This window comes from Dermacentor silvarum, chromosome 6 (genome assembly GCF_013339745.2).
Source record: "Dermacentor silvarum isolate Dsil-2018 chromosome 6, BIME_Dsil_1.4, whole genome shotgun sequence".
Taxonomy (NCBI): Eukaryota; Metazoa; Arthropoda; class Arachnida; order Ixodida; family Ixodidae; genus Dermacentor; species Dermacentor silvarum.
In genome coordinates, this window is record NC_051159.1 from 147,914,876 (window position 1) to 147,939,503 (window position 24,628).

General features: G+C 43.6%; 1 protein-coding gene across 4 annotated transcripts in view; it reads left to right on the forward strand.

The window, feature by feature from the left end:
* The first annotated feature begins 1,626 nt into the window (after positions 1-1,626).
* LOC119456186 (major facilitator superfamily domain-containing protein 6-A) overlaps positions 1,627-24,628 on the forward strand; it is a 33,026-nt gene continuing 10,024 nt past the window's right edge. The window contains exons 1-4 of one of the 4 annotated variants that reach the window (XM_049669593.1): positions 1,627-1,848; positions 15,254-15,398; positions 19,238-20,398; positions 22,449-22,679. In XM_049669593.1, the coding sequence (XP_049525550.1) occupies positions 15,293-15,398; positions 19,238-20,398; positions 22,449-22,679 (1,498 nt within the window). In that variant the 5' untranslated portion in view covers positions 1,627-1,848; positions 15,254-15,292. Of the gene's footprint in view, positions 1,849-7,066; positions 7,398-13,415; positions 13,879-15,253; positions 15,399-19,237; positions 20,399-22,448; positions 22,680-24,628 lie in introns of those variants that run through there. The other 3 variants (XM_049669592.1, XM_037717812.2, XM_049669591.1) reach the window with 3 other exon arrangements.

The window sequence follows — 24,628 nt, forward strand, 5'->3', positions numbered from 1 at the left end:
AAAATATTCAGACTGCGAAAAATGGGGGCTGATGGTGATAAAAATGGGTTGAAAGTGATAAGTCTTAAAGCTTGCTTTTGTAAGCGTTCAAGATGACCTATATGCGACCAATACGTATTTCCCCATGATGATAGGCAGTACGACAGATGGCTATGAATAAATGCGTAATATAAGGAAAGAAGGATTTCGGTTGAAAAGTAAGGCCGTGTTTTGATAATCACATGAATACCGAAAGACACTTTTTGAGTTAAGGACTGAGCATGCTCACTGAATTTCAAATGTTTATCTAATATTACACCAAGAAATTTTGTGGAAGCAGATGTATGAATGAAGTGTCCATCAAGTGTCACCGCTAATGAAGAGATGTTCGGCAATAACTGTGGGGAATGAAACACCATAAAATTAGTCTTCGATGGATTGATACGTAATGCCTTCGATTCACACCATGAAAGAACGTTATTTAAGTCGATGTTTAGTGAATGTTGTAGTATGAATGGGTCCTTATGTGTGGTAAAAATTGTAGTGTCATCAGCATAGAGAAGAGCATTAGTGTGTTTCAAACGAAGTGGTAAATCATTTATAAATAACAAAAACAGGAGGGGTCCCAGGATCGATCCCTGGGGAACGCCAACGTTAGTGATTTTTGGAGATGAGAATGAATCATTTATTTGAACAACTTGCATCCGGTTAGTAAGATAGCTTTTAATCAGCTGTAAGGGGGGTCCAGATATGCCGTAACAGTCAAGTTTATGAAAGAGAATGTTGTGATTAATTGTATCAAAGGCCTTAGTAAAATCAATGAACACAGCTCCAAAAAGTAGGCCTTCATCAATTGCCAATTTAACTCTGTCAGTGAAAGTAATTAGTGCAACCTCTGTTGAAAAACCTGGACGGAAGCCAAATTGGTCATCAGATAATAAGTCAAATTTGGATAAGTATTTCATTCACGGCTCTTTCATGTAGGTCATGAAAGAGCCGCCTACGTCTTGGTGCTCTCAAAGTCGTTTCATTAACTTGGTAGGCGCACACTGCTTCGCATAAGATCGATTACCACAGGGTGTGGGATCTGCCAGTTTTTCTTTTTTTTTTTGTAATTGAGAATCGCTTTTACAAGGCGCCTTGCTGATAGTATCGCCTGTAAAACGTAAATTCGGAGATATTGTTGCGGCCTTCTAATTTAGTCATCCGCAAGCCATCCATATAAGCGTGTTCCTCGTTCAGGCATTTCTATATTTCAACGATTTATATTCATTGTTATTTTCTTTTCTTAGTATAGTACGAGTAATCGTCGTGTGCGGGTCACCAATAACATAGAAACATAATGGCAAGAATTAGGCACGTTTTTGTTCGTCATAAGGCCTCACTCGTTGATTTTCAGCAAGAATGCACGCCTGCAAGGAAGTTACATTGCGTGCAGCGGCTGACATGGGCGACAGAATGTGACACACCGCAGCTGCTGGCGTGCTCTCGCCGGCGAAAGGAAACGTAAACACGCCGGGCTGGTGTCTGTCACGTGACTTGCGGAATGGAGCAATATGGACGCTGAGTTGATTTTGGCAGCGTATATGGACCTTTTGGAATGAGAGTGGGGAAACCTCGTGAGTTGGTCTATACTTTCGTTCACAGCGAGACCTGTGGCATTTCTGCCGGTCGAATTCCCCGCACGACACGTTTGTAAACTGCGGCTGTGCTGCAACGCGTGCTTTTCGGCAGGCATTGTGCGCACGTCTGGCGTGACTGAGGAGTTGCGGCAGGGCCTTCAGGAGCAACCCAGACAAACATACGCCGATATTCGTATAGCCATCAAGCATCAACTATTTTTCAGGTCGCGACGGATGCATTACACAAGTAAGTTGATTAGCTACGCACAGTGCTGGCAACTAAAGGGGAAATGCCTTATATCTAGGGAGTTTAAGCCTTTTTAGGGGGAAAGGAGGAAACTGTCAAATCTAGGAAAAATGCTCGCTAAGATACGTTGGAACAGTGGAACTGCTGACGTGAATGCTGCTTTTAGTTCAGTCAATACAAGTTGTCTTCACATTGACACGCGGTGTGTGACTTTTAATCGTATACTGCAGCACACTGAAACGCATCTCGCCAAGTAAACGATAGTGTGCGGATGCTCTATAGGCTTTTTAACGAAGTACTAATATGCTGCGATTTCGTCGTTCCTGCCTTTCGCTGTGCTGTCGATGTATGTGCACTGTGAATGAAATAAGTCCAGTGACTTCATTATATGAATATTTTCTAATGAGCTTATAATTAAGTTTAAATAAACGATGTACTTTATTTTCATAATAAAAACAATATGTATTTACAGAAATTATATTGGCAAACTGGTTAACAACCAAATTTTGCACAAATCTAGAGAAAACGGGAATTCTTTTACCAGAGATATATGAAAAAACTGGCTTCGGAGGAAATCTAATCAATGAAAATAGCATGTAATGACGGAGGGTAGTGCGCCGTCAACCTCTTAAAAGCGATTTTATGTGCTTCTTCAAGCCGCGGCGTTGCTTAGTAGAATGTAAGAAACGACCTCTATGGAATGGTTAGCGCAGAAAAGTCATTTCTATATTTTTTTTACGCGTTCGCGACGAATTCCACGCTAAAATTGTTTTTCAAGGATTGTGGGACGAACGCTCTTAAGGCTCTAGGTTGCTAAAAAAGAAACAGGAATGTGCTTTTTACAGATGTTCAGGATTGGATACCATCTATAGCTTGCCGAGTCAGCCTGTGTTGTCATCACGTCACTTCCGATCGCTACTCAAGAGCACCTGCATGATCGCGTATTTAATGGATGCTCCGGCATCCGCATGAAAGCTCATTACGGTTCAGCTCAGAAGTTTAACGATACGCCAGAACACGTCGAGACCCACGCGTGTTCCTGCAGTCGGAAATGTTACAGCTAGGTGCGTCCATAATAAGGACACACTAAGGGGAGGGTACCGACTATTTTGAGCCTTCAGCGAAATTTTTATATTAGGTGGGAAGATGTCTCTGTAGAAAGGAGTCAACCTTAATTTTGTGAAACATAGCACGGATTTCTTTTTCAAAAATATTGTTTTACTAAAGGTAGAAAAGAGCGTTTTAACGACTAGCACATTTTGCAAATTCGAAGGCATATCCACGGCCGTGGCCTATCAATCTAAAATTAACGCATTGTACTCCGCCAATTTTTTTTCCCGTAAATCTGCACCACTAGCGACCGACATTGACCATCGCGATGTTAAATGTATGACACCCACAGTAAGTTCTCAAAAAATTTCCGAAACTTTAGTATTTGAGCAACTACCTCTGACTGACCCCGAAATCAGGGTTCTTTTTCGTGCCACTTAATTAGCTCAGGCGATGAAGTTGAAAATATTTGTGACAAATTTTCAATAGGTTTCTCGCATACTAAAAAAAGAAGTTTGCAGCTACACCACGTATTTATTTGGTTATAAAATACCGAAAATGTCAAAATTACAGAAATAACGAAAATTGCTACATTTTAGACACGTTATAAAATAATCATGCCGATTTTTTTAATTATGTAATACCCACCCATGAGTGATGCATCTATTACTGCAAAAATATGTTGCATTATTCTAATCTATGTGAGAAACTTAAGCCTACTTTAAAAGCCCCGTATGGTCATCCCAACGATGCGTCTTGTTATAGTAATAAAATAAGGATCACACACATATTGAATTCTGACTTCATTACTTCCGTTGCAGTAAAAAAGAGTGACTCATGTTGTGTCTTTCTTGCTTCTTTTTATGCATGAAATGAGTTGTGCTTGAGTTTTCAGGGCTCCCGCATCCGTATATATAGCGAGCAAGCGAGAGCACGTACAGCAAGTTTTTAAAGAATACTGGGGCGAACCTATTTGTGGCATTGATCTCCAATTATATCTGTTTTGTGAAGTGCTTCCCCGGGTACATGAACGATGCACCAGCCTAGTGGGAAAGCGCGATGACGCCACTGCAGCGGATGAGCCAGCTGGGATGGCTAAAAAGAGGCAAAAAAAAAAAAAGACACAACCTGAGTCACACTTCTTTAGTACAACAAAAATAAAGAACTCAGAATTCAATATGAGTGTGTACGCAAAGAGTATAAGGTGGTATGGGGTGACATTAAGCTTAGAGAAGCTCGTGGGAGGAGAACAACAAAATGAATCGGAACGTAGGGAGCGAAGCGCAGTGTGCGTGCGTAGCACGTAAATCAAAATGAATGCGTGGAATGGAGATTCAGTTTCCGAATATGACTTTTTGTACATGCGCCCCCTTCTTCTCTGCCCTTGCGCCCGCTGGACTACTCGCATCCTCTTTATTTTGACATCGCCCTTCTCACTTACTTTGCGCCACACTACTCCCGACACCTGGACGGGCTATCTCCTGGACCGACACCTCCGACACTCCGACACCTGGACGTGCTAGCGCCTAGCCGTGCTATCTCAAGGTCTCTCGCTGCGCGTTCCGGCCGTTAGTTGCAACTGCCGGCCGTCGCGACGACTAGCTATCCCTTTTATGCTGAGGAAGTCAAAGCCCATAGACGCAGGTACCTGAAATGACTAGAACTGCACCCTTTGTTGACTTTGACCGACAAGCCGCGATAGTTTTGCACGGGCAACTCGCCCGCGGATGTGATGCTGCACGAAGCGTCTCCTCTCCTGCATCCTAGTGAAAGAAAAGGGTGTAGGCCACAGAGGTGCATCTCGTCGCAAGAAGCAGGTCAGGAACGAGACGGCACGTGAGACGACACTGGAACACTGTACACAGCGAACCAACAAGGGCCCTGTTCTGATCGCCGAAACCCACATTTGCATGTAAGATGGCTTGAGTTGCGCATTTATGACCCAGTTCAATCATATATGAGCAACATTATCTCAGTAACCTTCGTCGGGGATTCACCTAATCATCACCTAATCATCACCTAATCATGATCCTGGCAGGCCACCAGAAATTTCCTTCGAGCGGTGGGCTGGCGGAGTCAGTAGAACGGATATACGTGTTTGTCTTGTGACCCTCGCCGCCATGTCAGTGTCGCCGGCGAACTTCCGTTTTGCGCGCGTCTGTGCGCGGCCGTCCAGCTCGTCTGGAATCTGGAGTAGCATATGTGCCTGGCCTGCGGATTGGCTGACCTCTTCAGCGTTCGTTAAAGAGCAGCATTCCTCTCTAGGTCCTCGCTAATACGAAGGCAGTTAAATGAGAAAGTTAAAACGTCATCGCACTGTCTTTCGGTCATTTCGACTACGGAATGCATTTCGTCCAGGCGCATCAACATCCTCCTCGCCAAAGACGCTTGTGATCAGCTTTGCACATTGCGAACGGCTGGCATACACCGGCGTCTTCATCACTACACTGACGTACAAGGGCCGTAGATCGATCACCATCATTTGCGTCTTGGAAGAGGTGACTCCCGCGCTTGCACATATGCTTATCATGTTTAGTTAACATCCATCGTCGTATTAATGGCCTTCTCCGTAGCCTTCGTTATTTGTCATGCATCACGCGCATTGCTCTGACTAATATCCGAGTACACGGTATCAAACGATGACGCACAGCTTCTTAACCACGTCATCAATGTACGCATTTCTTTTTTCGTAAGAATTGCTTGCGTCCTGTCTAGTAGTTGGTCAATCCGGTAACCTCAGAACATTTGTGAAATGTCACATCAGCTCCGACGAACAGCCTCTCGTTCAGCCTTTTTGGAGTCAAGAAAACTGAAGCGGCATCTGGACAGCGTGCGGTGCCCAAAGTGTACACGCAGTATAGGTTGGCACTAATTAAGCGTGGTTGTCTCAACTACAGCATGCACGATAAACATTTGGATGTCGTTCTGGCATAGTCCTCGCGCGCCGACTGACACGCACTAAATACGTCTGTTGTTTTCCTCTGCCTCGGTTCAATTTACTCGTCCCTAAACTTCCCAATTCGCCAGCTACAATTACGCTGCAGTTGCCACATGTAATCCAATGGAAAGTCACAGTGAATTGCAGTAAAAGTTTATAAAAATCCGCCAGAAGTTCCGTTCACCAAGCCGGCAACCGACCGAATTTCGTTCCCAATCGAACACGAATCGCTTTCCCCAAAGAATAGAATTTTTCGAAAAATTTTTTGAAGGTGCTATTCGAAGGAGACCGCTGAAAACGGCGATAATAGGCCATACGATCGAAGATAACGGCACGACAACGGCACGACGTTCGTGCACATCTGACTGCAACCGTAGGTGACATTATACCGAAACAGTCCAGCACGCTCTTGTGTACTTCTGTTGTCTTCCGACTTATTCTTCTCCCATGAAGACCCTATGGTTAGAGCTTTCGGTTACAGCAGGGAAAGTCCCATTAACAGTTGCCAGAGCAAAAAGCAAGGTCACAGTGAGAAACGTTGACAGGATTGCCCCTCTAAGCATCTAGCTGGTGTACGTGTAAAAATTCAACAATCAACACTGTAGCTGGTTCGATTAAAATAGTACCGACGCGTTTTCTAATGTTACTTAACTTCGCCACTCGCTTCTCGCACGCAAAAGGATGACACTTAGCAAGTATTCATGTTGGATAACATTTATAAGATACATTATTTGATGCTAAAGTTGGTCCCAAAATTCCGGACCTGGTATTATAGACATCTACATTATCGTGACGTCAAAACAGATCGAAATTTTCTTACATTGTTTAGCAGTGATGATCACGCTCATAAAAAAAATTACAAAAGCGTGTTTTTATTTTTTCTGTCTGCGTCACGTGGAACAGCCGCAGCGATCGCAGGAACGGAGCCGATGTATTGTGACATCATCACGGACCCACCATCTGGGTACCAAAACTGAAACTAGTTTGTCGAAGCAGCTACAATATTTATATTATAGGACTATATTTAGCTTCGAACATATTTCAGTTTGGTTTGTTCCGATTCAAGTGTTTTCCGAAGGTCTTAGGCCGGCATCGAAGGCGCCAACGAGACTGGTGCGAGCCGTCGCGATTAGGCATCTCTGTGTCCTGTCGTCACCTCGCGCTTTCGAGGCGACCGCGGTGCGCGCATCGCACAAGACGTACGCAGCTGCGAGTCAGGTTCCCCAGCAGTGTTTACGTTCCCGGGAAGCTGCAGAGATGCGTGGTGCCCTTTGTTCGGCGGAGGCAGACACGCGAAGAGACATCGCGCCACGCGGCTCAGTTACACCGGTTGCGTAAATAGCGCGCGCGACTGCACGTACGGCCATATCACCTGCAGACAGTGCCAGGGGAAGGAGCAAGGTTTAGGCCAGATACGTCCTATACCACATATCCCATCCTACTCCTCCCGCCGACAGAAACCCAACGCTCGGTTTTTCGTGAACGAGACGCAAAAAAAAAAAAAAAAGGAAAAAGATCCAAGCGCGGGACTGAAATTCTCGGCTCTCCACAGTACAGGTGAGTGAGATATTGTTTGCTGCTGTTATAAAATCATAACTGTGTAATGGGAATATTTGATGATTATCAGAGCGTGTTATGAGTGCACTGTACAAGGAGGGAACCGGGGTTTATCACGCCGCCAGGTCAGTGTCAGCACCTCTCTCTATATTATTTTACACGTGGGTGACCCACAAAGATTGTGTCAGAATAAGTACTTGAGCAGGTGCCACTCGCGAGGCCATTCGGCTTGCCTGATGCTCGCGGGTGTCGGCGAAGTTGTATAAGGTTCCCAAGAAATGTAATAAGTTCGATGCCGTTTGCTCTTATCCTTCCTCACTTTTCGCCATGCATGAGGGACCGAACTCACGAAGCTTTTCTTTCGTAAGAACTCCTCATCATTTGCGACAAATAGGAAAGTGTTTCGCGTTTACTTTTGTCCCGTCTCTTGCGCTGTTATATGAAAGTTCATCGTGGGCCAACAAGCCCGTGTTAGCATACTGTGGAAACTTGAAGTGCTGCCTGCTCGGCCGAACCAAGAGACGAATAATATGGCCAACTGACACACGTTGTCACTGTGCCCATTTTCCGGCTGCATACAATATTATCGAGTGTTTATGACGTCACTGTGGTGCAGCGGGTCACTTTGCCAGGTAAGTTGTGACACCAGTCTTTGATACAGCCTTCTTAGTTGGCCTCATCACTGGCCTAAGCTTCCTGAGTTTCCCACCTCATTGATCTTTGAGTCTTTAATTGGCGGTCCCTCGATTTCCGCCACCTAAATTTTCGCTCCTAGAAAAATAAGCCGTCACACATCCGCTGTGCAACGGAAGTTGCGAGGACCAAAGTTACGCTAGGCACCGGCAGTTGAGGATGTAGAGCACACCGTAAAATTGTTTACACCTTTAAAAGTGAATAAGGGTGTAATTTTGTATATTACCCCCCTCCTGCACCACGAGAGGGTGTAAGGACAAGAGTTATCGACCGATATTACACCCTTATTCACTTTTAAGGATGTAAATTGGTCAACAAAACTCCTTATACCCAAAAGGGCGTAAGGTCCTGATTTGTAGACCGATTTACATTCGTATTTATTTTAAAAGTGCAAATCTGTCTATAACTCCCACTCTTACACCCAGAAAGGGTGTATGGGCGTGAGTTAATTCTCGACTGGTTTACACCCTTACTCACTTTTAAGGGCGTGATTTATTGCACAGTGCACGATCTACGCAGAGAAGACAAGAACGCATGACGAAGGTGGGCACAAGTTCGTGGTCAACAGCGGGCCTTGCCACACGCCCAAACACGCACTTGTGGATGTTCTGCACGCCCCCATGGGTCGGCGAAATAAACAGAACTAACTAGGGCTTAATGTCAAAATATACCTTTTGCATATGGCTCACTCAGACTCAACTAAATCAGACTACACCGAACTCACAAATTCAAGCTAAGAATTCAACACTAAATGACGATGGCCAGAGTGCCTATAGCCTTCAAGGTTGCTGAATGCCCAGCAGTATTGCAATATAAACTCAACATTGAACGGTATACTCGTATTCCGTTTTAATTGCGGAGTATTTATTTATTTATTTATTTATTTATTTATTTATTTATTTATTTATTTATTTATTTATTTATTTATTTATTTATTTATTTATTTATTTATTTATTTATTTATTTATTTATTTATTTATTTATTTGTATTACCCTCAGAGCGTGGAATGTACTGAAAAACGCACGATACAGACTTTGTTCTGATAATGCAATGTTAGCTAAAACGATGACAAAGTATCACTTCAAGCCGGAACAATAAGCAAGTCAAGCAGTTAAGCGAAAACAACATAAATACAAACTTGGTTAGTTTCACAGTTATACACTTGCGTTTAACTTATTGTGAAAGCGGGAATAATGAATAGTCGACGTGACTGATCCCGGAAGATGGTTCCAGTCTTGTGAGGTGCGGGCTATAAATGATTGATAACACATTGATAACCTTTTGTGCATGATCGAAACGAGGTGAAATGTATGATGGACGGAGAATAAGGTCATTGTGCAGGGCGGGCATTGCTCATACCAGGTACTTAGCGGTAGGTGGCTTCCTTTCTCGCCTCGTTTCGGGTCTATTCAATAGAAACAAATGCGTGCGCTATTGTGGGATTACACCGGGGGCCCCCAATGCCAAGCCTAATGATGCTGGCTAGTGAGCTGCTTGCAATGTGTTTCGCATAACTTCAATTTCCACACTGCGTGGGATCTGCGTAATTTGTTTTTCGCTTCCTTTGCCTGTTGGTGGCAGCACTTTCGGCTCTGGCGATTAGTTTTCGCTCAAGGCTACGTCGACATTAGATAGAGAAGTTCGCTATTTTCGAGGCATACATGCAACTTATAATATGCGATCGCGGACTAATTTGGTAGACATTTTATGCACGAGAATTAATGTATGCAACCACGAAGAAGTTGAGCATAAATAATCTACAGTCAATATTTCACAGTTGCGACGCTGTTTTGAAGGCGCGCCTGTGCCCGCGTAGCTTCCCAAAAAGGCATTCGTCATAGCTTGCTTCTCCGCAATAAGCCTCATTGTGCGGAGAAGCTTACTTAAGTCATTCGAATGGATGCATGGAGCGGGTAGAAAGAAGTTTATCGCTCTCTTTTCTTGGGATTGCGCAATCTTCGAAGTGACCATTGCAATAAACAGCCGTTGGTGCGTTCTGCTATGGATGAGACACTGAACCTAGAGCGTATACAAGGCGACACCGTGTAGCGTTTGGTTATCAGAACTGCACACCTCAACTTGGGCTTTCAACTGAACCGAAGATCCTGCCGGCCATACAGGCCAACTTACTTATCAACCGTGTCCGGCTTACTTACTTACTGTCCTGACCGACAGGCAAGCTAAGCATGCGGACTCGGTCGCTCTATGGGCAGCGATGTATAGAGCGTTGGCACGCCACTGCGAATGCGAATGTCATTTCGATTGATACAGCACGTACTACTGCGCTACCAATTCAGTACAACTTTACTGTGAAACAAAGTAGATATTAGAGTGTTGGCAATGCGCATACGCCAGCCAAAAGCGATAACCGACAGTGCCTCCAGTGCTTATATATGGCAAACTGCGGTAGCCTTCTCCTTACTCGATGAATGGATATGCACACGCAGCTGGATGGATGGAAGATGAGGTTGACAATTGCGTACTGCATTGAAGTGACTAAAAGATACCTCTGTTCACATTATATGCGAACGGAATGGGTAATCGCGGAGAAAGGAGCAAGAATGAAGTACACAAATTAGAAAATAATGTAACACATGTAGATATAGTGATCTGCATTGATACGCAGCGATTTGTAACATTGCGAAATTTGAGTTTTTTGATTGAGTGATTTTTTTACATAACAGTTGGATTCAGTAGAAGTCAGAAGTCAGAAGTGGTTTTATTTGGGCATTGAATGAATTACAAATTATGTGTATACAGAAGGAGGTCCCAAAATGGAAACTCTGGCGATTCGCCTGTGAACCGAAATCTCCGGTTAAAGTGGTAGGTTCGTTAAATGGTCAGTTAAATGGCTGGAACGTCCGCCTCTTGGAAAGTGCGAAAATAAACAGCAATATTTGTTTTATCGGATCATATAAGGGCTATTTTCACAGTGAAGTTGTTTACCTCTAGCCCCCGTATGCATCCCCCGCATGCGTTCCCGGGGGCGGCGGCTTACGTCCGTATCGGGCACCGGCGCGTGGACAGGAATGGAGACTGGTAGGGGGAGACGGGGAATGAGTGTGGCGACGGCGCCTGTGCACGTGGTCTGCGCTTCTGTGATTATAACGTCACGCGCGTCGCAGGTACTGGCGCGGATGCAGCAGCGGTCGCGGCAGATGAATCGGAGGTGCGGTGAACGCGGCGGCGCTTGTGACGGCGTAGTGTGGTGCCGTATGAAAAAAAAAATGTATCATTTCATAATGTATGCAGCCCATGTACGCAACCTAAACAGCTTCGCTGGTAATCCGTCCCCATATGAATGTTGCGGCCCCACGAATTTTCTAAAAGTAAAGAAAGTTGAGTGGACGAGAAAGAACACTTCTTTCCGTTCGCTCATTCTTTTCCTGCTGCGTATGCTGTTCGAGCTACTCCGCTGTGCAGCTCAATATCTTGCACTCTCAGGCGTACGCATATCTTTCGCTTTCCATCATGCTGTTCCACCATGCTATCGCTTTCCATCATTCAGGCGACGGCTGCGTATGACGCGGCTGAGCGAGCCTTATCTAAAAGTGATCTGCGATGAGTACAGAGTCTTGGTGCACCGAGGGCTCATAGCTTCGTGTGCGCTGCAAATGTGCGCTGTGTTCTCGCGCTTAGTTCGCGTTGAAGCAAGATGCATGACGAAGGTCAGTTCGCTCGCTCCTGCTGCCGCTCTTCCTCACGCCAGCGTTTTGACAGCGAGTGTCCGCGCACATTGAATGAGATGTGTTTCTGTTTGCCTGTGCGCACGTGACGTCATGTTTGTTAATTTAGTTAGTAAGCGAATGTTTACCAGTTCATACGGCCGATAAAACTACTATCCTTACTTCGTATAGCTGTCTACTGATTTGCTATCGCAATCGCTGCTTCGCTTATCGGGTGAAACTGCGACTTTTTTACGCTGGCGTGAGTAAAAAAAGTATAAGGTAAAGGAGCATAGGAGCCCAGCGTAAAAATGAGACGCAGCTGTTTGTAAAACAAATTCACAGTATCATAGAACAAGTAAAATCGGTGCTTCCCCTGTCCGCCGAAACTGTGACATTTCTTCAGCTGCACCAAATTTTTAAAAATTGCTTGTAGCAGATAGCACAATTCTAACCCTTGAGCTATATTACTCGATGAGTTGACCATTACTGCTACGATAAGTCAGAATGCCCAATTAAATAATTGACATAATTACACTCATGAAGTTTTAAAAATTAAATTATTAAATTATGGGGTTTTACGTGCCAAAACCAGTTTGATTATGAGGCACGCCGCAGGGAGGGACTCCGGAAGTTAGGACCACCTGGGGTTCTTTAACGTGCACCTAAATCTAAGTACGCGGGTGTTTTCGCATTTCGCCCCCAGCGAAATGCGGCCGCCGTGGCCAAATTATTTTAAGGCACATATTTCTATCTGCTAATTGTAGCTAGTGAGCTTAGAACGAATTCTGAAGATAGCACCGGTCAAACTTGGGGTAAAAATGCACTGTAGATCGACTTACTTTTTAAAGAAAACGCCGTTTTATGCATTGAAGCACAAAAGTAACTGGAACACCAATGCATTTCAAAATGCTTGAAAATTATTATCTAGAAACTGGTTTAGTTCTGAGAATTCATTCCAATTGGATACGCCCTGCAAACTCACCAGCTACAACTCGTAAATTTATGTGTGTGCTGTAAGGTAATTATGAGTGAATGAGTGCAATTATGTTAATTATTTAAATAAGCATTTTGATTTCTTGTATAATGGCCGCCTCACCAACTAATATAGCTCAAGGGTTAGAATTGTGCTATCCGCGATATACATTTTTATTTGGTTCAGCTAAAAAAAAAAAAAGGGGGGGGGGGGGGGGGCACCTGGTATATGCCCTTGCCTGAGCACTAAAATCCGATGTACTAGATTCCTTTCAGCAACAAATCTAGACAAACTGCAGCTAAATACAGCGCGAATGCACTGCGCACGAAGACAACATCTCTATTCATATAATGCAGCACGTAGTCTGAATACGCACCATCCGTGAGTATAATAACTTTATCTTCTTAAAAGATTAGCTCACCTTCCTCTGTTACACATGGTCACACCAGCACCTCGCTGCCGTCCCTGCAGCGAACCTTCACTGCCGTCGCCACATATACAAATTGGCACCACGCGTTTGCAACGCCAGCCTATTTGTCTGTCGTCTGCTGCCTACACTTATCCAAATTGCGGTGTAGAAAGTGTAGTTTTCATGTTACACTTCTGCTATAAAAATTCCATCCTGTAGACAGACGGAGCTACACTTTTTCTACACCGATTAAAAAAATAATAATAAAAAAAATAGCGACACCGCGTAGCAGACGACAAGTGCTCGTAGCATTGCCTCAGAGATGGCCCGCGCGGCACTGCTACGACCATCTTTGAGGGATAAAAAAAAGAAAAGAAAAAGAAAACACAGCGCAACCAGTTATTGCGTAACACGATTCTTCCAAAACTCACAATAACTTGTTGTTACGGGTGCCAGCGCGGTTTTCAAGCGCACGTCAGCTTCAAACAGAAACAGAAACTGTTTTTGTTATCATCATCATTTTTATTAATCTCTTTATTCGGAAGGAGCGCCCGTCGTCCGCTAATACGCTAGGTCGCCGTTTGCTTCGTTTCTCCGTCTCGTCCGCACGTGTACTTTTGTCGTGGCTCATATTTCGCGCAACCTTGGCGGTTTTGTGAGGAAAGCTTCATGAGACAACAGCCAAGCAACAGCCGCCGCGTTATACGAGTACAGTAACGCGTCGCAAGAAGTTTTTTTCGGGTAAGGCCGCTTTGCCGCGAGCAACAAACTCGAGTGTTTATTGCTTAATTGTGTTTTTAAACGAAAGTTGCTTTCAGGTGTGATTAGTGCTTCTTTCAGCGTACTTACAAATGGTCTTGTGTGTATGCTTCAACCATAAAAATAGCGGTCCTATCGATATGCTCTTTACATGCTAAACAGCTTGCCTACTTCTGCATTACTTATTCAGTGCCAATCTTCGGTCGAGGTTTCTTAATTCAATGCATCCGCACTTTGTCATCAGTTGCACATTATATATGCAAATGAAACAAAATAAAATCAGGTAGGTAAAGACTTAGTACTGTTTTTTAACGCCGTTGATAATAAACAAGCGTTAATTTACATTCTTAATAGTTCCACAAGATTGCCGAGAGAACTGCGACGGCTGTTCTTACTGTCACGTTTGTGCCCTCAGATGTTGTCTAACGCTACTCCACTTTGTATAAAGAGGAGAACTATGTGAAGGGACGCAGTCAAGCGTTTAATTTTATTGGTTTAATTGGCCGTTACCGCTATCCTCCATTTGTCTTAATAAGTACTGGTTAGAACTATGCCAGTAGGAAGAAAAAAGTGGTCGGACACATGAGCCTTTTCTGAATGGTCATCGTGGTACACTATGAGCTAGCTGGGCTGCGCTACTTGCTTCCTAAAGCAAGCAATTTATCCCCTTCAGGTGCCAATTAATCCTGTCAATTGACAACTTAGTCTCGTAGCATTTCTTCTACCTTTGGGAATGTGAGAACAGTACAGCTTAAAAACAAATTAGGAATGTTCAATTCTCCAGTGAGCTTTGTCATGTTTAAGAATGTAGACTCCATGTGAGAACTCTTTACAGATACATAAGATATTAGAATATCACCTATTTCATGTCTAGCATATTTGAAAAGCACCTATCCAGACACTTAAAATATGTACCTGATGTGAAACACTGTGAAAACAATAAAGAAGTGAACCTACTACATGAAGACAAACTGACATCGAAAACAAACACCCAGCCATGTACCTTCCAACTCATTTTACTAAAACAGTTTACACTTATTATTCGAACTCGCAGCACATGTCCAATCACAAGTGTTCCAAGATGTTTGTGACGCATTTTAGATATTATAATTTTAATCAGTGCATTTGATTTTGATGCTGCACTATCTTCGCGTGCACAGTTGTTCACATATTGCCTGAAGTGGTTACATTATTTGTCTTTGTGTGCCTCTGAGGACAGCCTTGCATGAGGTCCAGTTCAATTTTGTTACCAAGTGCTTACTCTTAATAAATTTTGTTTATGGTATCCTGGAACCACATGGGTAATTGTTCTGTGCGTAATTACACTGCTCATCTTGCTTATCCCTCCTACTTGTAGAGGCTGCTATTAAAGGCAGGTTTCTTGCCCACGTTTGCAATGGGCATCGAATCTGAAGAGTCAAAGTCCACGACTCCACGTGCATTCTACCGTTGGAACGGAGGCCTCCTGTTTGCCAAGGCGAACTTCTTCTTCCTTTATGGATGTAAGTGTCACAGCTGATGATAACGCTGTCTTATCTCCCACTGTCAACATATCAGAATCCCACTCTCAAAGTGGAAGGTGAACGGGGTTTCTTATGATTGCCAATGGTGGGGTGATAGGGGGGGGGGGGGGGGAGCATTTTCTATTTTCTTTTTTTTTTATGATTGTCTATTCGCACATGCTTTCATTGCTGCATTAGTGACCGAATGAAAAATGCTTGATCTCACTGTTTGTAGAAGCCACATGCTTCATGCAATATAGTATATACCGCGTGCACGAGATATTTGAGAACACAATGTTGGCTTCAGGTGAAGAAGAATATCTCCAGCAAAAATAAACATATTTTCAACAAACTTTGGGAAATACTTCTCTTACGGTTTATTTCCACAATTACTCAATGAATCCACCATTCGCAGCAATAACCGATTCAATTCAGCTTCTGAAATGGCTGCATGCATGGATCAGGTGGTCCTTATAGATGTTCACCCAGGAGTGGATGGCTGACAACTTCTACGACCACTTCACTCACAACTTTTGGCCTCCTAGTTCTCCAGATTTAAATCCACTCGACTACTATGTCTGGGGCATCGTTGAGACAGAGGCCAACAAACAGCCACATAATACAAAAGACTCGCTAAAGGCCGCCATTGAGTCAGCAATGGCGGCCTTTAGCGAGTCTTTTGTATTATGTGGCTGTTTGTTGGCCTCTGTCTCAACGATGCCCCAGACATAGTAGTCGAGTGGATTTAAATCTGGAGAACTAGGAGGCCAAAAGTTGTGAGTGAAGTGGTTTTAGAAGTTGTCAGCCATCCACTCCTGCGTGACGCAGGCGGCGTGGGCGGGAGTCGAATTTTGCTGAAAGACATAAGGTCTTCCTTTCGAAGCAGTCTCTATCCAGGGCTTTACAACGGTGGCAAGCACCTCCACGTACGCGGCAGCATTAACATGGAGTCCTGCAAAAAAGTGTGGCAGCAACGCATCACCCTCGTTGATGACGACGGCTAACACCATCACAGATGACGAAAATATTGTGTGCATCACTGTAGGCACCTCATCAGCGCTTGCGCAAAGCCACCTGTCATTACGGCAATTAACTTTGTGGTCTTGTTCAAAGTTCTTTTCCTCTGAAAGAAAAAAAACAGTGCATTCCAGGCTACACAGGTCTATTCAGCTTGCTTAGCAAGCGCTTTGATCAGAGCAGATGATTCTCCCGAGTTTTATCGGACATGAATTGCCCCCTCCTCATGACATATAAATGGTACCTCAAGTCCTCAAGTGCACAGAAAGCCTGACAGTCGACTCTGCGACTTGGAGCTCCTTTGCAATGGCTCGCATTGACTTCCCTGGGTCGTCACTCACGATGACTTGCAGCCGCAGGAGCAAATCAGGGGTTCTGACGACGTCTGACCACTGACTGTGTTTTTTCCTTTTCGCCACAGATGCACGTCACCACCAGGGGGGCTATTCTGTAAGAGTCCAATTAGTGGACTGTCCATTTCAGCTGTCGCTGATTGGCTGCTGCTTGACGTGCCAGCCAGTCTCCTTCCTGCACGTGAAGCAGCAGCCAATCAGCGACAGTCGAAATGGACAGTCCACTAAGTAGACTCTTGCAGAATACCACCCCAGAACGCATCAGTTCTATCCGCACCTTGTAAACGAAAGACTTCGCTACGTTCAGAAAGGTGGCAATTTCCAAGTCACTGTGGTGAGCGGCTAGGGCAGCGAGGACTGCAAGGCGTTTCATCTCCTGCGTCAACCTGTACGCTTCCATCTTTGAACAAACTGTGCAGTATGAATGATAAGAGGTCAACCAACAAGAAGCTGCACGACTAGATAGATATGATGAGCCTGCTGGTGTCTATGGCAATATGGAATAGTTTTCTCAAATACCTTGTGCACCCGGTAGATAGACTTCTGTTGTCTTATTACCTTGCTTACCTTGTCACTTGTCTTTCTAATTGTTGGCAAAGTTTATTGCAAAATAATAAACAGTCTTTGCTCTTAGTATAAAGAGGTCCAGTGTTCTTGAATCATTGGAATGTAGTGAAGAATTTTGTTCCCATAGCATGAAGCTAAAGTTTGTTACGGATATTATAATTTCATAATGATACCAAAAGCCTTATGTCATGCATGAAATGTTACTGGGGGCATTTTTTTATGTCATTTCATGGACAAAAGCATAGCTGCTATGGTGCTATACTGCTACCATCTTCTTCTTCTTTCTGGGGTTGTATGTGCCAAAACCAGTTCTGATTATGAGGCACGCCGTAGTAGAGGGCTCCAGATTGATTTTAACATGCACTACAACATAAGCACATGGGCAATATTTGCATTTCGCCTCCATCGAAATGCGGCCGCCGCGGCCAGGATGCTATACCTCATGCTATACTGCTACTATAAGTTTGCCAATATAATAGCTCAAATGAGCCATTGCTCGTCGCGAAAACGTTTTTCAAACAGGGTGGTAGGTGTTTGCAAAACTTTATTAGGTACAGTTGTAGCACATATGTGTAATATGTTTATAGTTATCAGGCTTAGGTTGGTTTTGCAGGGAATGTAACCAAAATGTTACTACATACTTTTTTTCTTCACAACGGGATCAAAACCAAAATATAGAAATTACTTTAGTGCACTTCTTTATAGCTGCTATGTTGTTCATCCATAGGTCACTTAGTGGTCTGAATTGTAAAACTGTGAAATTAAACCTATGTTCTAGGAGTCTGCCACTTTATTGAATAATTTATGCTGAAATTATAGAGCCTAACTTGGTGGTACACATTGTGGTATCCACCTCCTTTTATTGCATCACAAATTGAAACTTTTGAACTTAAGGATGAATTTTAGATGCCAATTTAATGTGCACCATTAAACAGTAGCAGCCATACTTTTCCATTCATTCCGAAGTTCTAACATTTAAACATCTGAGGTTTACAGTATATCCAAAACAGTACGCTGTTCCATCTTCTTCACTTGTTCTTTGCTTTAGTTGTGTGATACTACAGTGCTACAATGCTGTGTATTCCAATCTCCAGTGAAAAAGATTGAGGGAGCACAAATTTTTTTGTTTATTGAAGGATATATTGTTTATAACTTTATATTGCTTCAGTGTATCCATGGGATTTTACAATCACTACCAACTCTTCTATATTTTTCTTGCACATAAAAGAAACAACTGAACACACGTAAAAAAAAAAACACACTAAAAACAACTAACAGTTTTCAGGTATTGTACTATATTGGTACAAATGTAGAATGGATTTATTTACAGTGAAAATGGTAGAGAAGACATGGGATGGTCTGAAACAGCCGATCACCACGCTGCTCGTGCTGCTTCTTCTTCCTTTTCTATGCTTCTCCAGTGTAGCGCTACATTTTCCTCCGGGGCAGGCAAAGCTCACCAAACGAGTCAGAGTGCGCATTGTATTCCTTATGTAGTATGTATGAATATGTATTTCTTTCATTTCTCGGGGCATTGGAACTTAAGGCGTGCCATAGAAACTCCCGTAAACGGCCTGTCGTCATCTTCGCTGTTGCAGGATGCACAGCCCACATATTTTTGACAGAGAGCGTACATTCTGTATGTTTTGGGCCTGCTGTATATAGGAAATATTAACACATAATAAACTACTTGAGCAGCTTTGTCACATACTGTGGCTCAGGTGGGCGTTATAGCCGCCACAACGGAGCTTATGGACTCGTGTAAAATGAAAATTATTCTTGCGGGTGCTAAAGTTCAGTCATTCTAGAGAACATGTAAGGCTCACATTTATACCTACTTTATCTGGCATTTTCATAAAGCTAAACTTTGATATGCTTTTCTTCTACTTTCTTGTTTTTCAGCATCTGCTATAATTCTTCCTGCCCTGTCAGTGTACGGGCACGAACTGGGACTCAATGCTGCCTCCGTGGGTGTGGTGTTGACTGTGGTTCCTTTCGTTGTGTTCCTCGTTCGACCACTCATTGCAAGCATCTCAGACAGACTACAGAAGATTACACTGGTGCTTGTCGCCATCATTGTGTTTGAAGCCATTTCCCTTTTGCTCATCAGTTCGGTGCCTCCTTTGAAAACTTCGAGTGAGCAAGATGCCGGACTGAGCTTACAGCTGAACTTAACTACCTCAAATGCCACGGGTTCACTGTTGGGAATTGAGAGCGAATCTTGCGTGGCCGACCACTTTAAGAACTCAAGTGTTCACTGTTTCCTTACATGCCCTTGCCAAAGAGGCAACCACACTTCAGGTGATAATGCAAGTGAGCCATGTAGACTGCATCGCAACGTAGGTCTACAGCCTGTGCCTGCAAAACTGCCCAGTGAGTTTTATCTTGTCAACAATGAAAGTGAGTCACTGCAGAGTGCAGGTTTCGACCTCGAGGAAACTGTTGTGATGTGTAGTGCAAACTGTTCAGTAGATCTCTCATCATGCCAAGAGAAAGCTGCAGACTCTGCCGCCACCTCCGAAGACATGCACTCACTGCAGTTTTGGCTCTTCCTTCTGCTCACATGTCTCATCCGTATCGCCATCTCAAGTGCTTTCTCACTGTCCGACACTGCCTGCTTCCAGCAGCTCGGCGACAAACCACAGGACTATGGCCTACAGCGGCTCTGGGGTACCATCGGCTGGGGCATCATGGCACCCCTGAGTGGATTGCTTATTGACTTTGTCAATGCTCGGCTCGGCTACAAAAGCTTTGTGCCCGGCTTTTACATGGCGGTAGGGCTGATGGCGATACAGTGCGTGGTTGGCTTCAATTGGTGGCTGGGGCCTTCTAAGTCCAACCAGAGCATCCTCCGTAACGTCGGTAGCCTGCTCAGGAAGCCGAGGCACCTGTGCTTCCTCCTGGACATCTTTGTGGTGGGAAGCTGCAGCAGCATCCACTGGTACTACATCTACTGGTACCTCCAGGACTTGCATGCCAGCAAGCTGCTCATGGGGCTTACCCTAGCGACGCAGAGCTTCTTAGGGGACCTTCCATTCATGTTCCTCTCGGGCTGGCTCATAAGTAAGTATGCATCACCAAACATTTCATCCGCAATGTGAGAGGTGTGGGCAGGAGAATGATAGAAAACACAAGTGCTGGCTACCAACTGAATGTCCTTGTTGCATTGCTGCAGAAAATAACAATATAACCTTAAGCTGCTAGTCAGCACATTTGTGTGTTAGCGTATGTGTGTGTTTCTTTTTGTTCTCTGTGTCTGTGCTGTTTTCTTTTATGGTGCCTCAACAAACTGTTTGCTGTGCACCCATTGCACCTAGCCTTCAGTTTGTTTGTCAATAAATAGACCCAGTTTACACCTAGCTACAGTTCGTCTTAAATGAATCATCTCTGTATTTCTAAAATGCTCAAAGTATCGTAGGTGGTTGAGCAGTTCTCCATTCAGAATGTTAAGAATACCACAGTCTTTTGCCTTTTTTTTTTTAGCAATAAACCCGTTTTTTCTTATGAGGATGTCAGACAAACTTCTTTTTAACTGTGAGAGTGTAGCATTCTCACTTGTTTTTCCTCTACAATTTTTGTTATATTTCACCTAGCATATGAGGTCTGTAATATAATAAGTAGCTGTGGCATCACTTCTACCATCAGTTAATGGAGGGTTAATGAACACTTGGTTTTTGCATTTTTAGACTTACAAAACTAAGAAAACAGCTGAACCACTAGAGTAGTTAACACTGTGCATATAAAATTATTCGTACACATTTCAGAGCAGTACGTTCACACTGCAGCAAACTGGTGTGACCTGAGCTTGTTAAACGAAACAAATGCTAAGTTACTTACATTTTTTCAAATGCTAATGGTATGTCCACAATATTGTTTGAGAGGCACAGCATTTTGAAATGAGCTTTTGTAGTGCAGGGGGAAGATGGTGGCAAGGGAAAATTAGACTCAAGACTGTAATGCAGACACCCCTGATGCAGTAATATAAGGATAAACTCAGCAAGTTTAGCCTTATCACGTATACAATTTGAAGCATGTTAGTAGAAACATTGAAGGTCCTTTATTGTGCAGCAAGTAGTGATTAATGCCAACTGCAATGAAATTTTAGGCCATATATGTGAAAAGCCTGGATTCGGATAGTGCAGATAAAAAACAGCCTACGTGCAAAATATTGTGTTTGAAGAACGAGTGGATGCATGACAAGAGGCTCACAGGAATTAGCATTTTTTATATTTGAACCAGTATTTTTATATTTGCACCATTACCGCTCACTTGAAGTGATGCATGACTCAGATTGCACGAATCCTGAGCATTACCTCCGAAATTAGGCACCATCTACAGCTGCCCATGATGCACTGAAGAATCCCAGGCTAGCCAAGCGGGCACGTCCTTGGTTAACGTCCCAATCTTTCCCTCTTCATTTCTCTCTCTCTAGAGGAAACGTGCTGGGACTTGCATCATAGCTGCTAGCCACCAGGTAGTTACGTCGTCTGCTTGGACGCTATTAAAAGGCTGCTAATGAGAATATTAAACAACTACAAAGCCCTGCAGCTTCGCCAAGATTGTTTAAGTAATATATACTACTAATTTGTTATCAATTTAGCCAAAGTGAAATTTCATTGCAGTTCTATACAGATGCTTAACCTGGCAAATGTCAGTTGCAAAAAAAATTTTGTTTTTTCTGGTATGTGTATTACACATTATGGTATGCTATACTTCGAATGTGTATTCTCATCTGCAAGGGTAAGCAGTCTCTATCTCTCCTTTAAAACTCCACTCCTGGCACACACACGCACACACACAAAGAAAAAAGCTGTTATTTGCTTTCAGGGTGTTCTCGGGAATAGGGGTGTCACCATAACTGATAAATGGGAGGAATAAAAGAGCAATAAGCAACAGTACAATCAACAGTGAAACTCCTAAATTTTTGCACTTAGTGTTACGGTTTGTACTTGGGAGTTCGGTGTAGGTAATGCGGGAAACTGCAGCCTCTCGAGTCCAATAGTCTCTTCAGTCCTGCAGACCCATGAAGGCCATGAGTGCATGGAAGCTTGCCAGGAATATGGTAGCGCAAGATGTTTCCTGCGTAATCAGGTGCGATACATATCTGTTTCAGGCAAGCTGCAACACATCAATGTGGTGCGGCTGGCCTTCCTGGGCTTCTTCTTGAAGTTCCTGGGCTACTCGTTCTTGCGGGACCCCTGGTGGGCCATTGCCATTGAGCTACTGCAGGGCCCCACGTACGGCTCATTCTACGTGGCCATGACCTCGTACGCACGCAGCATCTCCGTGCCCGGCACAGAGGCCACCTTCCTCAGCATCATCCAGGGGGTCTTTGACTGCTTGGGTGAGGCTCAGAATACATTACTTTTCCCAAATGTCACATCACGATGGCAGATTGTGCGTCATACTTGAAGCATAGACCCTCTCTTTCCTGCAGATAGGCCCTTTCTCTAATTGTTAAGCCAGCTCTGGGCAGGCCGTGTACTTAGTATAGAGAGAGCATTGAAATGGATTTTAATCATCTGTGACATAATAAATTTATTTTCTAAACACAAGATGTACATACTCGTACATAGAACTGAGGGTGACAGCAAGTGTTTGGTTTAGTGCGGGCACTTTAACAGTGCCGCTGCACTGAGTGTCATGCAGTCAAAGTAACGCTGTCTAGAATGGAGCTACAGCCATGCTTTCCCTCCGCCGTCGCTCTGTCCTTTCCTGCAAGGCAGTTTGCCAAGTTATTGGCAGTGGCCATGTCCTAAATTAGCAGGGGTACTAAATTAGTTATATGCTTTAATATAGGGACATAATAAGGTGTTAAATTAGTTATAGAACACTTTTATGAGGTGCATCTTAAGATGTTGGCATGACTTCCACAATGAAATCATATGCCGCGGCAAAGCACTGGCATGCGGAAGTCAGACATTGTTTTTGAACAATGGCCCCCTCTTGCTATTTGGTCAAAAGTGCATTGTGGGGAAGTGCACTTGCAAGTTAGGAAAAGGGTCTGTTGTAACCTGTTATTTACCTTGGTCATATATAATTACTGTGTTGTATAATGTTAGTTCTAGGGCCCCCCAGCCTCTGCCAGATGTATACATGCAGTGAGAACCTAGCCAAGCGGATAGTCACTTTTATTCTTAACCCCTCCATCAAAGTTGGATTGGTGGAAATAAATCGTTATTATAAGATGTACAGTCAGCATCAAAAGCATTATGGGGCATGGGTTCTGAGAAAAAAAAACTACAATACTGTAAAATCATACAACACTACATTATTAGCATGTACCAGTACAGAGTAGAAACCTAAATACCAGGTTGCGTGCCCAGTTTTCTGAAACATTTAGTAAGCATTCAGCTTTTTCTTAGATTCTGTGTCCCACAATGCTCTGATGCCAATAGTAGTACCTCAGCTGAAACTTTTTATGAAATTGTACAAATTCTTCTTGTTTTGTTTTATTAGCATAATGCTTGTTTTTAGCTATTTGCATATGTGTGTGAGTTACCACATGTTGTATTGCTGAGGTGCAAAATACACCCATAGAAGAATGTGCACTGCATGCTACTATTTCCTTTTATTGATGTAGTAGAAGTGAAAAAGTGAAGTTTTTATTTCGTGCAGGTAAATAAATATGTTACCTGCCGTGGTTGCTTAGTGGTCATGGTGTTGGGCTGCTAAGCACGAGGTCGCGGGATCAAATCCCGGCCACGGCAGCCGCATTTCGATGGGGGCAAAATGTGAAAACGCGCATGTACTTAGATTTAGGTGCACGTTAAAGAACCCCAGGTGGTCCAAATTATTCCAGTCCCCCACTACAGCGTGTCTCATAATCAGGTCGTGGTTTTGGCACGTGAAACCCCTTATTTAATTTTAAATAAATGTCGCTGGACACAATGTGTGACAAGGAATTGCTTGAGGAACAGCTCTCCCTCTCTCTTCTAGTGCCTTCCAGTAGATGCTGAATTATTCGCAGTTAAGAAATTCTGGCCCGGAAATCGCCGAAGAGTGTTAATAAAACACAACGAACACTTGGGTCGAGGGACAGCACTGTCATATATCTTCTGAAAGCAAGCTAGGCTGGCATAATGTAATGATTTCTTTTACTCAATCTAGTTATTTTCAAATCACCCACCACTAATTAATAATAATTAATCAGCGAAGCGCCACTCAGACCACTTTCAAAGTGCAAAAAGGAAAATGGTTGGAATAGGATCAGTATGTTATACCAGCCCTTGGTTGTGTGTGGAGTTGAAGAATGGTTCTAGAATGCTATGTAGATTAGTCTTCCCTAGAACA